General features: G+C 54.1%; 1 protein-coding gene and 1 pseudogene across 8 annotated transcripts in view; both read right to left on the minus strand.

The window, feature by feature from the left end:
* Positions 1-16,896, minus strand: part of RALYL (RALY RNA binding protein like) — a 226,942-nt gene that overhangs the window by 14,227 nt on the left and 195,819 nt on the right. For all 8 annotated transcript variants that reach the window (XM_036233265.1, XM_036233262.1, XM_036233264.1 and 5 more), the window contains 3 exons: positions 13,641-13,688; positions 6,856-7,016; positions 1,985-2,098 (listed from right to left, as the gene is read on the minus strand). In XM_036233265.1, coding sequence (XP_036089158.1) covers positions 1,985-2,098; positions 6,856-7,016; positions 13,641-13,688 — 323 coding nt within the window. The remainder of the gene's footprint in view (positions 1-1,984; positions 2,099-6,855; positions 7,017-13,640; positions 13,689-16,896) is intronic.
* Positions 10,589-10,707, minus strand: LOC118612350 (annotated as a pseudogene).

Genomic DNA, 16,896 nt, shown 5'->3' on the forward strand with positions numbered 1-16,896 from the left:
ATCAGGAAGATTACGTGGATTAAAATATCAGCTACATGGGTACGTTCTTGGAGAAAATGACCTCAAAATTGTGCACGTGAAGTGCTCTGAATTCTTGAGGTCGCCACAGCGTCACCTTAGATGAGGGCCGCAGACAGCACAGGAAAACGCTCCCTAGAGTTGGCGTTTCTCTAGCAGGAACCGTAGGCAGTGCATCTTTTCGCGGCAGAAAATGTATTTAAAATAGAAATTTTTAATACAAACGGCTCTACTTCCTCTATCACTCCTCACCCCTGCTACCTGGGAACCAGGTGGGGGAGAATCCGCAGGTGCCAGGTGGGCGGGCGGTGGGAGGGGCAGCCGCGACCTTGCTGCGACCTTGGGGTGCCGCGCCAGTCCCCGAGCTCCGCGGGCTCCCAGCCGCCCCCGGCCCAGCGCGAGGAGGCCGGCCCTGTCCTCGATCGTAAACGAGAGCAGTGCGGGGACAGAGACCCGGACGGCGCGCGTGCCCCTCGCCCGCTGCGCTGCGGCTGCTCCCCGCGCCCGAGGCCCGTCCTGCCCCAGGGACACCCGCACCCGTAGCTGCGCTGGGGCCGCAGCCGCTCCGTCCCCGGGTGGCCTCAGGCCGGCGGTCCCGGGGCCGGGTCCTGGGGGCACTGAGACGGAGACGGTCGGTGGGACCGGCTCGCTCCCCGGGCCCGGGCTGAGACCCCGCGCACCCCCCGCGGGCTGCCCGTGCGGCCACGGGACATCCGTGTGCCTCCTGGAAGCTTCGTTTCCCCATCCGGGGAGCGAGGGGCTCGGGTATGATCCGTGGCTTTCGAAACCGTGTTATTTATTTTTGTGAAAAGGAAGCTTTCTGCCGAGTCTTACGTTGAATCCTGATGGATACAACGGACGCAGGTAGCATTCCTCGGCCAGCAGCAGAGGCCGGGCCGGGTCGGGAGACGAGGCAGCTAGTCCTCGGCCCCGGGCCGCTCCAGGCGCACCTCGCCCCCAAGGAGCCCCGGTGGCTCCGGCGGCGCAGACACAATCGTCCACCTGGACACTAGGTTCGTCTCTAAGTTCACCCAGTTCCCACATTCTGTGATTTGAAAAAGACATTCATGGCCACGGTAAAAGGGCATTGGAATCACGTGGCAATGGACCCAGGCTCAGGGCTGATCATTCAGAAAACAGAGACGCTAGTGGAAAAGAATGTAATGAGGGACCTGCCCGGGGGTGGCCGGGGTGGCCGGGGGTGGCCGGGGTGGCCGGGGTGGCCCAGGTGGCCAGGGTGGCCGGGGTGGCCGGGGTGGCCGGGGTGGGCGGGGGTGGCCGGGGTGGCCGGGGTGGGCGGGGGTGGCCGGGGTGGGCGGGGGTGGCCGGGGTGGCCGGGGTGGCCCAGGTGGCTGGGGTGGCCGGGGCGGCCCAGGTGGCCAGGGTGGCCGGGGGTGCTATCCGTCGTGAGACTCTGAAACCTGGTTCTCACCCAACGCACGGGTTGGGCCTCATGACGCGGTTCTGAAATCAGCCCATCGCATGGGGCAGGGGTGTTACGTCGGCCTGACAGCATCTCCCCATCGACTGCCCTCTTAGAAGCTGCTCGATACTGAGGTGCACACTCTCAGTTACGACCTAGGCACTCCTGGGCACCAGCAGCGAAACGCCTTGTTCTCCTTTGGTCCAAATACGAGTTTTACACACACTGCTGCATGGTCCCTAATTCCATCGCTGCAGCCACAGGACGGACGTCACTCGCGGGTCCACGGGACACAGTGTTGCATCTGCCAGAGCTCCACCCCCCGCCTGCCTGCGACAGGCACGCGACACGTCCTGACACGCCCCGACATGCCCTGACACGCCCTGACACCCCCGACACGCCCTGACACCCCCAACACGCCCTGACACGCCCCAACACGCCCCGACATGCCCCAACACGCCCCGACACGCCCTGACACCCCCGACATGCCCTGACACACCCGACACGCCCCCACACGTCCGCGGCCTCGGGCGCGTCCCTCACCTGCCTCCGCCTTCTGCTGTTTCTCGATCTTCTCCAGGCGCCCCAGCAACGAGTCGATTTTAGTTTTGATCTGCGTTAGTTCTTTCTTGATTGTCTGCAACTCGTCTGATTTCACTGGAGAGGGGACGAGGGACAGAAAGGGACAGTCAGAGGCGCCACGACTCGCTCAGCTCCCTTCACGGACGGCCCGGTCGTCTCGAGGCGGCGTCACCGCCCCCGGGACGTCTGGCGACCCCGGCCCCGGGTGACTCGGCCGTTTCTCCGCGCCGTGAGTGGGCGACGCCGCCTCTGCTCACTGGAGGGACCGCGGGGCCTCGCAGTGTCTCGTAAACGAGCAGTCGCCACCGGAAGCCGCTTGGGCGCGCGGGAGGGTGGACCGCACAGCGGCGGGCGCCGGCCGGCTCGCGGTATCCGACTGTCAGCTACGACAATTACAAAGAAAAGGGCTTGACAGGACGGTCTCGCAGTTACGAAGCACACCTAGAAATGACAGACGTTTATGAAAAATTCTCCACGCTCCGCTTATCTTCCCATCTGGATGGGCCGTTGGCACGAACTGGCGAGGACGGAGCCAAGGGGTTTAGGGCTGTCACCACGAACGGCCGCCCCGCCCCGCCCCATGGCTCCAAGGCCTCTCGCGGGTTTGGGGTGTCTGCGTGAGGCCTGGGGCACACATCTCGATGTCACCAATTACTCCTTTCTCTCTCACTTTCCTGTTCAAATTTATGATAATCTCAGCTTGGACCCTCCCCAGGAATTTCAGAAGAACCTGAGTGTCTAGCTTGATTCTTTCGTTTCCAAGAAATTTATTATAAATAAATAATAAAAACAAAACGCAAACCATGTTGGCTTGAAATAGAGCTATTTGTCAGCTAAGATATATGATATAATATATATGATAAATGATGCATCCGTATGAACTAATTGCTCAAAGGAAGAACAGATATTTTTCCAGTATAAAAATGAGAAAACATTTTCCATTATAAAGTCATAAATTTTTCATAACAAACACATTTTTACTTTGGATGCCAAGTGCTTGGCAAAGCAAGACCCGTGAGAGTCAGGTGGCCCGTGGGGCTTTCGTAGGCGGGTGGACCGCGTGGAGGGCGGGCCCGAGGCCGAGGCAGAGGGACCCGCCTGTGCCGACGATTCCCACGCAGAAGGACCCTCGCTGCATCGCAGCTGAACCTGGAAAGCATCATCGGTCGCCAGGGCAGGCCGACTCTGCTTTGTGGGACGGTTTTCCTTCCTGTGGATGGAAGCCTGTCGTGGAGTTGTACTTGAACCTTTCGGGCTTAACGGGAACTCGTTTATCGTGTGGCCTTGGCCTTCGGGGCGGAGAAATGGGGCCGCCGCTGGGGAGGGCCAGGACGGATTCCTCAGTGCGGGGAGCCTTCTCAGAGCGGGACGCTCTAATGTATTTATCTCCCTTAAAAAACATAAACAAACAAACCCGGCACCTCACTTTGCCGGACCTGGGCTGGCCCGGCGGGAACTGGGAACGGGCGCGGGTCCCCGGGCGAGTCCCTGGACGTCTAGACCCCTCGGGGGCTGCAGGATCGCCTGAGATCAGAGCAGGTCGCCGCAACATGGGAGTCTGACTGGGCCACGCAAGGATGTAACGGGCAGGTCCTGGCCCCCTGTCCCGGCCCCGTAGGACACGCCCCGCGCAGGCGGCCGCCCCGTCTTGGGACAGCGGCGGCCAGCTCGAGCAGGGGGGACGGGTCTGTCCCCTGCGCCTGGCTTCCCCGGCCGAGCAGCCTCTGTGTCCGAGGGGCTTCTCTCTTCTTTTCTCTGCCTTTTTTCTACTTTTCTTTTTCTTTTTTTTTTGGCCTGTGTAACGAATTTCTCCTCCGCTCGGTGGGTTATATTAATTCTCTGTTTTCACTTAGTCTATTAAGCCAGACCATGTGTCTTTTACGACAGGCTTCTAAACGTGGAACTTTTACAATCCCTGCAGCCTTGATTTCTGGTATTTTCCCCAAACGGGAAAGGTAGTTCAGAATTAAGACGGGCCTTCGGTCCAAAGCGTCCTCGTCCCTTCCCAGGGCGCGTCCCGCTGGGCCGCTGGACGGCACCCTCCGAGTGATGTGCATAAGCCGCGTGCCTCCCCCCCCTGCCCCCCGCGACCTCCAGGACGTCCCCGCTTCCACGGGAGAGGGCCGGGAACCACGGCCGCACACGCGGAGCAGCTCCAGGGTCGGCCTTCCGCGTCCGCCCGTGGCCGGCTCCGGGACGTTCCACGCTGCTGCTTCTCAAAGCGCGCGCCTCACGTGAACAGAACGGGCCGCGCTAGGCGCAGAGGGTGTGGACGCGGACGGGCCGCGGTTCCCCTCGTGGCCCCCGGGGGTCCCCCCCGGCCCCCCGCGTCGTCTCCGCGACCGCCATCCGCCAGCTCCCAGGCCCGTCACGGGGAGCGGCTGAGGCAATCGCGGGGAGCCCTCGGCACCGGCCCACGGCGCCATCAGGCCGATAAACGGAAAAGCAGAGGACATTGCCGTCGCCATGGCGATCGTCATTGCCGCGCCCTTCCCTCTCGGGGCGCGTTTTCGGTCCCGCCTCGCCTGCAGGGGCCGCATCGCCCTTGCCGTCTGCCCGACGTCACCTCCCCGTTGCTGCTGGTCACTGCCGGCCACACGCGGCTTGCGGCTTCCCCTTGGGTCCACCCTCCACGGTAAGCGCCTTGGCAGTGCGGGCCTGACGGGCACTGGGCGACTCTGGGGGCTACGCTTGGAACGGTCCCCATGTTCGAAGACGCGCCCTCTCCTCTCGCTGACTGAGGAGGCGTCCGGGCTTCGGGGTCCGTCCTCCCTAATTAAAAGCGACGGTCACAGGCTTCAGGAGACACCCCGACTCAGGGCGGGCCCCAACGGAAACTTTCTGTCTTCTTATCGTACACCAGATCCATGAGAATGGATTCGGATTCGGATTCCTGGGTAAAAATTACCCTGATCTCTGACAATGTACCATTTTGGAACGAAGGAATTGTTGATAGTTGTCTGAGGCAAGACACACTCATGGATTTACCCATTAGGCAGAGCAAACTCTCGAATGGAGAGGGGCGTTCCTCCCCCCTCCCCCCTCCTCCCTCCCCCCTCCTCCTTCCCTCCTCCCCCCACCTCCCTCCTCCCTCCTCCCTCCCTCCCTTCTCTCTCTCCTTTGTCTCGTCCTCTCTCTGCATTTGTAACAAAGCTCGGCTCAGAGCCTTAGATATATATATATATATGTCTGAGAGTAATACCGAATATTTTCCGTCGACTTGCTGTCACACACTCGTCATGTAACAGTCCTGCGCGGCAGACTAGCCGGCATCGTGGGGGAATTCTGCCTCCTTACTGAAGATGGCGGATCTTGCCATCTAGAAGTACAGGCCTGGCTCCTGCTTCGCCTCCCAGCCCCCTCCCCCGCCGCCTCCTCTGCTGGAGGCTCCGGTCACAACCGCGCCGTCCCGGTCGCCCTGGAAGCAGCCGAACCTCTGCTTCTGCCCCGCACCATCCTGCCCCACACGCTCCCCACCCCCGCCACGAACGCCCTTTAACCCTTAACTACCCAGCTCAGCCGCAGCTGCACCGTCACGTGACCCCCGAGTCCCCGCCCTCCCCGGACCCCCGGGCCCCGGCCCTCCCCGGACCCCCGGCCCCCGCCCTCCCCGGACCCCCGGGCCCCGGCCCTCCCCGGACCCCCGGGCCCCGGCCCTCCCCGGACCCGCCCTTCTTTCCACGACGCTTCGAACACACATTTCTTTACACGTCTCTCTCCTCGGCAAGAGCAGGAGCCGCTCGCACTTGGAACTCAAGCGTCCAACGTGTTTACTCAACAATATTTATGGGGACCTATTACTGTCAGGCTCCTTCTCAGAACCCGGGGACACCTCGGTCAGCCAGAGAGGCACAGTCCCTGAAATCATGGAATGCCCAGCTAGCGGCGGAGGAAGACAATAAAGAAATACACGCCTCGTATACATATTAACTAAGGTTCGCAGCTATTGTATTCATAGTTATTCTTCAAGATCGGCAAAATGGTAAATGGTAAAAAACCTAAAAATTCTCTAGGATAAATTATGTTAGCTTGTTTTTAGGCACTAGAGAAACGGGGGTCAGGTTACATCATACAGATAGTCTGAAACATTTTTCCTGAACTGTCACCATAGTATTTTGGTTAGGTTAAAAAAAAAAAGAAGCCATATTCGGTTATTTCAGACCTGCGCCCTGAAGAGCTCACTGATCTGGTGACAGACAACACCAGGTTCTGACACAGTCCTCACGTTTGCGCCTTTTGCTGTGACACGAGACATAATCCCGAAAGAAAACGAGGCGCACAGGGCAGCACCTGCCGCCCCGCCGAAGCATGCGCGCATCTCCGATGTACGTGGTGGTGGAAAGCGCTTCGGCTGACTTCAACCACCTGTGCGACACGTCTGTTCGGGGACAAAGAATCTTCAGCTGACGCCTCCACCCACGCGGAGGGCAACGCTGTCCCTCAGGGGACACTCTGCAGTGTCCGGAGGTGGTTCCGATTGTCACAACCAGGGAGGATGGTAAGCACGGCATTTGGTGGGCGCTGGGCCTGCCGGGCGTCCTACGAGGGACAGGTTAGCCCCCAACAGCACACGGAAGAGAAGAGCCAGCTGATCAGAAACGTCAAGTCTTCGTGCCAAGCCTTGGAAATCGCGGTTGAAATAATTACACACCCTCCCTCGCCAATGCCGAGCGAGCTGCCCGTGAGCTGTCTGGAAAAATTTTAAATGTCTGCGATCACGTGGACTTTAACAGGAATTCACACTAATTTATGTCATGCTTTTTATTTGTTTCCTCCAACCTTTGCTGAGATATGTAATATCTCTGAAGTGAACGAGTAACGGGGTCACTCACATTTGGAGCCTGAGGACGACCCGCTGACGGCCGATCTCGACGCCCCCTTCATGGAGAAGACGCCTTTGCCCCGGCGCGTCGTGGCGACGGCCACCCTGGGGCGCTTCAGGGGGAGGGCCGTGCGGGGGGGCGGCGGCACGCGGCCGTGGTACTCGAACAACCTGCGGGGACACAGACGTGGGTCGTGAGTCGGCGCCCGCCCGGCTGCACCGGCGCCCCGAAGACGCCCCGCGCGGGGGTGCTAGAGACGGGCTTTGCTGGAGGGCGCGTTTCCCGAGAGACGGGGCAGCCCGGTCCCGCCTTCCCGGCTCCGGACCCCGAGTGGCGCGTGGGAGCCCGGCTGCGAGGCGTGAACGGGACGAAGCGCTCTGCTCCCCGGGGCGCCGCGTGGCTCCCCGGGGCCAGGCTGATGCCGAGGCGCCCGTTACTGCCGGGACCGACCCTCCCACCCCAGACCCCTGTGAGCGCCTCGGTCTGAAGAGAGGAGGCGATCACGCAGAGTCGGGGACCGATCCAAGCAAATCAGCGTCCCGTCGGAGCGCGGCTCAGGAGGCCAGACCCGGCTCGTGCAGACCGCAGCGGGGGACGAGCCGGGGTGGCGCGGGGCTCTCGGGACGAGGGTCGGGGCTCGGCCAACGCGGCGCCGTCCGGACCCCCCGCCAGGTGTGCGCGCGGGCGGCAGGTGCACACGGTCAGCGGCTGACGGTCCGCCTCGCCGACGGCGCCAGCAACGGAACTCTCAGCGGCTTTGGGTGAGACGTGAAACACGGGATTCGCCGCGGTCAGTGCGTTTTCACGAACCGACGAGAGGAAGGAAAGCAGAGCATTTTCGCTCATTTATACAAATGCGTCATCCACGGAGCCAAAGCTGCATTTCGCACTGTGCACGCGGGGACGACACATCTTCACGCGACTTGGCGCATCGGAGAATCATGAACATTTAGAGCGAAACACATGAGGCTGTGTTTACTCATTTATTTTTAAAGACTCTTTGCCAGCGAACCAGACGTGTCATGTTATTCATTACAAAGAGCATTACTGACTGAGAAGGACGATCGTTCCACATTTTACTGTGACACTATTACGCAGATCACGTTCTCGCGAGTGGTTCAAAACAGTCGATAAAAATAATGTACTGCAAAAGTCAGCAATGAGAAAACCAGAACGGAAAAGAAAATTTAAAAATCTTTTCTAATACGTTATTTCATAACATTACTTCTTATTTACACATACAGATGAAAATAAGATGATTCTTTTTTGAAAACTATAATAACAATGAAGATAAGCTGGTTTCCAAATAGTCATTCATTCGTTTGGGGGAAAAAGTAGTAGATAACCCACACTTGAAGCAGAACCGAGTTCTAGAAATGTCTCCAGCGTCAGAAAGGCAAAGTGTTCAAAACGTTTTGCAAACAAACAAGCTGGGAACGGTGGAGAGACGTCTGGAGAGGGGCAGGAACCCACCGAGAGCTCCAGCGAGACCCCGTCCTCTGCGAACCAGCCAAGTCCATCGGCCCGGGAACCACTCGCAGAGAACAGGTCGTGGGGGTCGCCACACACGGTTTACTTCAGAGGGTGCAAGCGGGCGAGGCTGAGGTGGGGGGGTGCACGTACCCGCTCCGCCGGGGCCCGAGAAGTCCAGGGGGCCGGCCACGACCGCCCCCAACGCCATCGCGAAGCAAGGCCCGCATCGCTCTCTTCTGAGCCAAATCCTCAGGGCACCTTAGGTCAGTGAACTCAAGCGCGAGGCACTTTTCCGGACGAAGGTCCCCCAGGCAAGTCAGAAGCTCCTTGCCCTTAGCTCTCCGTTCCTTCGCCTCTTAGAATTCTAGTCCCTCTCCTTTTTAATGGGTCTTCATTTTCCCTAATATTGCTCTGTCAGGGCCCTGGTTTTCCTCGTACTTACTGATCAAACAGATAACGATTTACACAAAGCTGAACACATCATTTTTCCTTCCCCAAGGTCTATTTTAAGATAAAAGCTCTAAAAGACCCAAGAATACTGTTTTTCTTCTAATATTGACTGATCAAGTAGATAATGGTTTCTAATGAAGCCAAACATAATTCTCTGTTCCCCAAGGTCTCTTGTAAAACAGGAATGTAAAAGACTTACTTTCGAGCAGTAAATAAAATAAATGCATTCATGTTTTAATAAAAGCAACCCACTGAGGAAATGGGAAGATTTAAGCTGTTTTATTTAATAAACATTTCTACTTTTCGTGTGCCTGTTTCTTGTTTGGAATTTTGTTGGTTTAATCATACATGAGACATGTGATTTTATTAAACAGCAAAAGCTAAACGCTGGTAAATAATTTTAATATTAACTTGATAAAAATAGACATGACTCGTCTCTAGAGAGAGTAAGGAGATCAGCTGTCAAAAAACAGCTGGTTTTCCCAGCAGCGGCGATTTAGTGGCTGACATATAAAGTGAGTCTAGTTTCGAATACTCGCTTTTATCAAAAGGTCGTTATCATTACGCGTTAACGATAATGAAGCAACGTCTTCAGGAAACACACACGGAAAAAAACCACACTCTGAAACAACTACTATCGTTCTCTGAACTTTTTCCCTCTGGCGTCCATGTTTTTCACAGAGTCGAAAGCACAAGACACGTACAGTCGCGTCTCCGGCCGACTCGCTTCGGTTTTCATTTAAAAACCTTCTCGCGCCCGCTCGGCGGTCTCGCTCACGTTTATTTTAATCGCCATGGTGCCTTTTCTCAGGTAAAACAACCACATTTGGATCAATCGCTGCCCGATGGACTTGACTCGGTGCCCATTTTCCGCTGCCAACTAATGCGATTTTAAAATTCGAGAACACATTTTTGAAAAGGTAGCATTTGGCCACTGAACACGAAGCTTTCCTTTTTAGATAAACAAGGATTTAAAGCATTGACGGTTACCTTTTTTCTTTCAAATTCCCCTCGTGAAAAGAGTTCTTCACTTCACGTGCTCTCGGATCGACTCTTACAGCCTCTACGTGGTTGATGCTAACAAAAACGTGTGGCTGAGACGGGAGGCGCAGCCCCTGGGCTCCCCGGAGCCGGGCCCTGAGAAGGGCCGCGCTCTCACGGGGCCTTCGAGCAGGCGAATGGAAACCGACAGCCAGAGCTCGTCCCCCTTCCCTCGATCCAGCCTCGACCCCTCCTCCTCTTCAGTTTGCTCAACTTCCGACAGCTGTACCGTCCATGAACGCAAAGTAAGGAGCCTATTTATTTTTAAGAAAGGATATATTTGAAATTCACAGGAATGACTCTTATAGTATGTAATATACATAGTATAAAGATATAGTATATCCGTTTTCTACAGTTTGAACTACCCGAATTCTTAAAATCTGTCTATAATTCCGCCCCAACTTCAGATAAACTTTTGGTCACAACAGAATCAGAAAATAATTTTTAAAGGTACATTTTGCTTGAGACAGTAAATATTTGATTTTTTCCTTTTTTTTTTTTTTTTTTTGTTAGTAAACTTTTCCAAGATTTTTAGTGACGTTCCCAACCCAATTTTGGGCAACTACTTCTTGAAAATGCTTTTAAAGGCAAGCTGATTGAAAACTTGAATGATCTTTTCTTGCAAGATTTCGACCTTAATATAATCTTCCTATTTTGTACAAATTTGCTGTCTGCTATGGTTTGCACACAGCGTTGGGTAATCAGAAAGTTAATACATTTGAATAGCAATAAAATGGTTCTTTTATTATTTAACTCTCTTTTTAAAGGTTATTATTTACGCCTACAGCACCTGGTCTTCCCAGGCGGTCTCCCATCCAAGCACTAACCAGGCCCGACCCTGCTGAACCTCCGAGATCAGATGGGATCGGGCGCGTTCAGGGGAGCCTGGCCGCAGACCATGGACCGTGGCTCCACTGGGGCGCGAACCCAGGACCTTCTGCGTGTAGAGCGGACGTGCTGACCGCCACACTGTGCAACCCCATCCTGTTATTTAACTCTCGCAATTCTGCAGTGTGGGCTTTGTGAAGCCATTCTGCCCAGAAAGGGGACCTGTGCAGAAGGAAGGGGGTGACTCACCCCAGTTTAAACAGCCCGCTCACGTGCACCTGGGCCCGACATCGTCCCCCGCTGCTGAGGCGCGCCCTCTGCCGACTGTGCCACGCGCCACGTCCAGACACTTTAAGCGTACGCCGCTCTAGCAGATGGCGACGTGAATTCGCAGAATGAAACAGACGTTGCCGCCCGCTAATATGTTTTTCCGACATTCGTGAATATACACCGTGCTCCGTACTCGATGATCCGAAGCGAGGGCAGCTCGACGTGGTGCTTCCTCATCCACTGCATCTCTGGCGGCCTCCCTGCTGCCGATTCGTCCGAGGTCAGGAGCGTCCCCGAGCGGAGCGATGACCGTGCGAGCCGCCGGCGAGTAATGCGTTTTCTGTGTGGCGAAGCGCCCACGGCATTTTTCCTCTCTGTTATCAGAAGTTTACTCATTCCCGGAGGTGACAAGCCGCTCAGTAGCTCCTGCTGATACCGCGGAAAAAAGTCTGGCTTAAAACTGCTAATATCTCAGAAATTGAAAATGTTCCCTGGGGCAATTCAATGTAATTTTAGGCACGTATCTCCTTTTCTTTACTTGGAAGACTATAAATATTTATGTTTCCTTTTAATAACATGTAATGACCTTCATTTGGAGCCAGACTTGACCTTTTAGAAGAAAATGCAATTGAATGCTGTAAATTACTGGGCAATGCTTTGTATAATAAGAAACGATAAGAGTTTAGAACGATGACTCAAGTCTATTATTTGGTGATACACTTCGCAATCCCCGAAATTATGGCTAGAAACTAAATTAGTCTTTGGAAAGTAACTGCTGGGCCAACATATCAAAACAACCACACGAAGATGGAACTTTGTGTAAAAATGTTGTCTTAACGCTTAAAACTATCTAAAGGTTGAGAATCCCCAATCAACGTACATTAGAGTCCTCTGTCCGAAGGACGCTTCTGCGCGGCCGGCCGGCTGCCCGCTGGCCTCGGCCCACAGGGGGCCCGAGGGGACCCACAAGACGGGAGAAGGGGGGTCCCCCCCGCTCGCTTCCTGTCTTTGCTTTGGCTTCCTGTTCTCCTCACCATCGCCCCCGCCTCGCTGCCTGGTGGCCACTAACTAGTCCATTGTGCATGTCCACGAGCCTGTTTGTTTGTCCTGCTCATGTGTTGCTTTTAGGTTTATACCCCACATGTAAGTGATATCACGTGATTTCTCGACCTTTTCTGGCTGGCTTATTTCTCTTAATATGATCATTTCGAGGTCCATCCATGTCGTTGTGAGTGGCGGTATTTCATATCTTCTTATGGCTGAGTCACATCCCATTGTATATATGTCCTGGGAATTTTTGTGTGAATAGAACTTGTAATTAAAGGCTTAAAAGACACCTCGTTGTTTGTTTTTTTTGGTGTGTGTGTCTAGGGTCTATGTGGAGATACACAAAGTGTCCTCGCTTTGCACATCTATCTCCGATTTCAGCCACCGTTAGTTAAATAACCCCAGTCCCCCAGCGGCAGCGGTCAAAGTTCAGTGGCGACAATAACTGTGAGTGATTTCCCACAGCCCACACTTTGCTGCTAGGTCTTTAGCCCACGGATCACTACGCAGGTGACAGACAGGCCTCCTGAGCAGTCAGGAGCCGCGTCGGTGCTGGTCGCCGAGCGTCTGTCACCCCGGTCACACAGGACTGAGGCGTGGGTCATACTGTCTCTTGTCGTCTCGTGATAAACCATATGGGATTTTGAGAAAATGGGTAACCCGGAGAGGGAACCGGTCAGCAAAGACGCACGTGCGGTTACGCCGGGAAGGAATTCAAAGGAAAGGCCCCGGAGTCGCAGCAGAACCAGCAGGCGGGGCCGCCGCCGGGCTTCCGTGGGAGATGCCGGGGCGAGGCGGGAACGGCATGCGGGCCGCGCGCCGAGCGAAGCGGGCGTGATGTGCCGGGCGGAGGTGCCCGAGGAGGCGGGCGCTGGCCGGAGCGCTGCACGCGGACGGACCAGGGGCGCGGCCCTCGAGGGGCGCCCGGCCGCCCGGCCCCGAGGCGGGGTGCCGCCGCCCTCCGAGCGGGAGGAGGGGCAGCGCCCCCCGCGAGGCCCGCCAGCCAGCCCCGCGCGACAACGTCCACGAATCGGTCTGTGGCACAAACCGATAGCACACACCGGTTCTCGACATGTTTACCTTTTTAATCCCAGCGTGCTACATCCGTATTGGTCTCACCGTGATTCCCTGCATCCTAACAAGCAGCCGTGGGAGAGTTTCTCGTGTTCTGACGCGCGTTCCCCCAGGTCGCGGGGAAACCCCCGTTTCTCCCTTACTGACCACGCCGCTTCGCGTGTTCTGCTTTCGCGGTCCCGCACCGCCACGCACGGCGGGACCTGCCCGCGCTGTCTACCGACGCTAGCCCACCCGCCTTTGCAAAGCGTCTCACGAAAGCAGGTGAATTTGACAAGGTTCAAGAAGTCTAAGGCAGCGGCAGGTCTGGAAAATAATATTGGTTAATTCACTCTCCGGGATGTTATCCGCCCATCAGAAAGCAGGTTTGAGGCTTGAGCACCCTCCGATCCGAGTCTCGAAAGTCGGAGACGCACCGAACTCCGGTAAGTATAACACGAAACAGGAGAATCTGGCGCATCTGTGTTTCTGCAGACTTAGTATTTTCTTTTAGTTTTACTAAAAAATATATTATTTTACACATATCAATCAAGAATGCCCGCGAATGAAATGCACAAGAGAGATAAAAGCAATTAAAATCAAAGGGAAGGGAAGACGAACGAGTCACGTACCGGTTGTAGAAGTCGTCTCTGTAGTAATCGTAGTCGAAGACGTAGCCGCTGAGGAGAGAAACAAAAGGTCGGTTGACATGCGTTTCGACCCCGCCGATTTCGGTATCGATTTATGATGCTATAACGAGAGCTTTAGGTTCCTTTTAAGACCTTCATTTTTCCACGGAACTATGAATCCAAACGATTTCATGGGGCAACGTCCCATGGGGTACGGCGCCACGTCCCGCCGCGGGACACGTGCCGAGCCGTGCCGAGACCGACGTGCGGTTTTCGATGGAGGGGTGGAGCGGGCAGCAAAACGAACTTTCTAAAACGCTTGTAATTAAATACGATCGAAGCCCGCCTCTCTCCCCTAGAAGAGATGTAATATGTAATTACATATGTAGTTAACCCTTCTTCCCGAGGCGTGCACGAGGCTGAGCGATGAACACAAGGATGAAAGCAACACAAATCGATAAGGCTCATGGTCCATTCGTCATAGTAATGGTAAACGGAAACCGGTTTCCTCAGAAATTCAGCTTGCTTTTTTTATTCTAAAAATTTATGATTCAATACTTTACATAGAGAAAGGCTTTTTTAAAAAGCCAGTCTGGCCGAGTCTTACCAGCAATAACTTAACTATTTTAGGTTATAGAAATAGGAATTAGCACGTGCATTTCAGCGATAAGATTATTATGGCCACGCTCCGGAAAGGAATAACGTAGCTCATAAAACGTGCCCCGTTCGCGTGCGCGGTGGTTGGGTTTTCCAAAGCCCTCTCTGTGCACTATTTCTTTTTAACGTCAGTCCTCGCGATAACCTGTCGGGTGCCGGACCTGGAAGCAGCTACAGTGGGAAGGGCCTCGGGGACCGGCTGGCGTTGTTATCGCCGGTGCACGACCGAGCCGAGGCCGGGAGGAACACCTTCCCCACCCGCGCCCGGGGGGTCTTCACGACACCGAGCAGCCCTCACACTCCACCACACTGCGAGGGGAGCACCTGTCTGGACTACGAGCAGGTGCTCTTTTTAATGTTGAGTCATTTATGTTTTTATTGTCATAAAACTTACCATGTTAAACCTTTTTACATACACAGTTCGGTGGCCTAAAGCACACTTACAATATCGACTGCCCAATCCTGAAACTTGTCTTTGTCCCGAAGTGAAACTCTGTCCCCTTAAAGAGTAACGCCCCTCCACCCGCCGCCCCATGACCTCCTCTGCTTTCCGCCTCTCTGCGAATCTGCTCGTTCCCGGCACCGCGGGTCAGTGGGAGCGTCCGGGATGTGTCCTTTTCGGCCTGGTTTAATTCAGTTTCTATCCCGTTTTCGAGGCTTATCCACGTTGAAGCACATAAAGGGATTTCGTGCCTTCTTATGACTGAATAATATAACACTCTGTAGATATACATACACACACATGCTACTTTCTATTTAAAGTTACGCTACTGCCACTCACGTCCGTCATGAGTAGTCACCATTTTGCCTTACGTTCAATTATCGTTAAGAGCAGATGCCTCTCATGGCTGGATGTCGCTGCCCTTCGACCCCACGTCCCCCGCCCCAGGCCCTGGTCACCACCACCATCCTACACGCTGCGTCTGGCTTTGTTTTCTTCAGGCTCCACAGAAAAGAGGGGTCGCGCCCTTCTCTGCCTGACTCACGTCACTTGGGAGAATGCCCTTCAGGTCCATCCCTGTGGCCACAAACGGTGCGATGTTCTCAGGGTCGGATGACATTCTACTGTGTGTGGACCGCACCTCCTTTATCCACCCATCTGCAGACAGACACTCGAGCAGTGGTAATTACATTTTATAATCTTTCTTTTTTCTGACGCTCTTCTTTTGATGCGATAACCTTAGACCGTGGCGCTTCATAGCGAGAAGAAAATATGACGCATGGACCCATCGATAAATGTGTCTCCGATGCGGACGGGGGCGATTTCTGGTGTGCCTTATACCGTTAGGGAATACTTCAATAATCCGACAGCCTTCTGGGGACTTAATAATGCACGAGAAACAAGAATTCGCTTGTGTTTTGCTCCGTGGCTGCTTACGTTATCTTGTCCGATCTGCTCCTTCTTCGCCAGATCCTGACTGCTGAGGCGCGTTCACAGGAACGAGTGATAGCTCAGCGCCGTGAACCCGTGAATCGTTTGACCTCCGGTCCCACCGTCTGCCGCCAGGAACTCAGGTTTGCCTGTCAGGCGAAGTCTGCGACGAGACGCACAGACAGATCTTGGCAATCGCGACAAGCCTGCGTTTGTCCAGCGGTCTGGACTGTTACGGGCGTGCCCCGGCTGCTGTGGGCTCAGGCCGTGAGCTGTGAAGTCACGCTGGACCTCTGAGGAAGAGGAAGAGATTCGAGGAGACGAAGCCCCACGGGCAGGTCTGGTTCCCGCCACAGGGCTTTCCCCGCTGGGTCCTGCCTCTCTCCTCATTTTTTCCCCCTCCTGCAGATTCTATCACTTTCATAAGAAAAAAAAAAAAGATCTCTCCTTTTTCTTTCTCTGTGAACCTCCATGAGAAATTAGCTGTCAAAAAATGTCTATTTCCTGGAGTCATATCTAGATTTCTAAAGTATTTTATGTGTCCTAGAATTTTCCTGCCAGAAGATCTTGTCTTTCGCATTAAAAAAGGCCCCCTATCCGCCCTCACAAGCCATTGGTGCTGTGATGCTCACGGCTAATCTGTTTTGGTTTTTAAAGGAGGAACTTCTGCGATTTTCATTCGGTAGTTTTGTACGACAATCTTGTTCTGAGGCCACTGAAAACAAAATGAGAATAAATTCAATGTCCAGTCAATGTTGACGTTTCTGTCATTTGGGGGAAGGTCATGGCAAGGGGGAGGTACTTGACTTTGTAGAAAAGTGAAACAATCGTTTCGAATATTTAACACAAATAAATACTTTGTATTTCCATTGTTAATTCTGGTAGACTTGTATTCTACTTTTCAATGTATCTTTCTTCTATTTGCTCTTAAAATTTAAAAAGAAATCAGACTTGGTAAAGTAATTAATTAAAGTCACACATATATTCTTTCTTTTATTGCTGAAGATTAAATGAGACCTAGTAACTTTCTTGGAATTTCATTTAAATGTTTTCATTTACAGAAGAAGAAACCACAACGCATTGGGTTTTGCAATCTACGAGATCGATTTTCTCTAATCCATCTGAAGTCATAATTCCAGCTTCATATGAGTAGAGTAACACACGGACGTATTTCTTATTTTCTATCACAAGACTTCCTAAAAATATAATCTGAGGAATATTAATAAACGT

This window comes from Rousettus aegyptiacus, unplaced genomic scaffold, assembly GCF_014176215.1.
Source record: "Rousettus aegyptiacus isolate mRouAeg1 unplaced genomic scaffold, mRouAeg1.p scaffold_m13_p_15, whole genome shotgun sequence".
NCBI classification, from domain to species: Eukaryota; Metazoa; Chordata; class Mammalia; order Chiroptera; family Pteropodidae; genus Rousettus; species Rousettus aegyptiacus.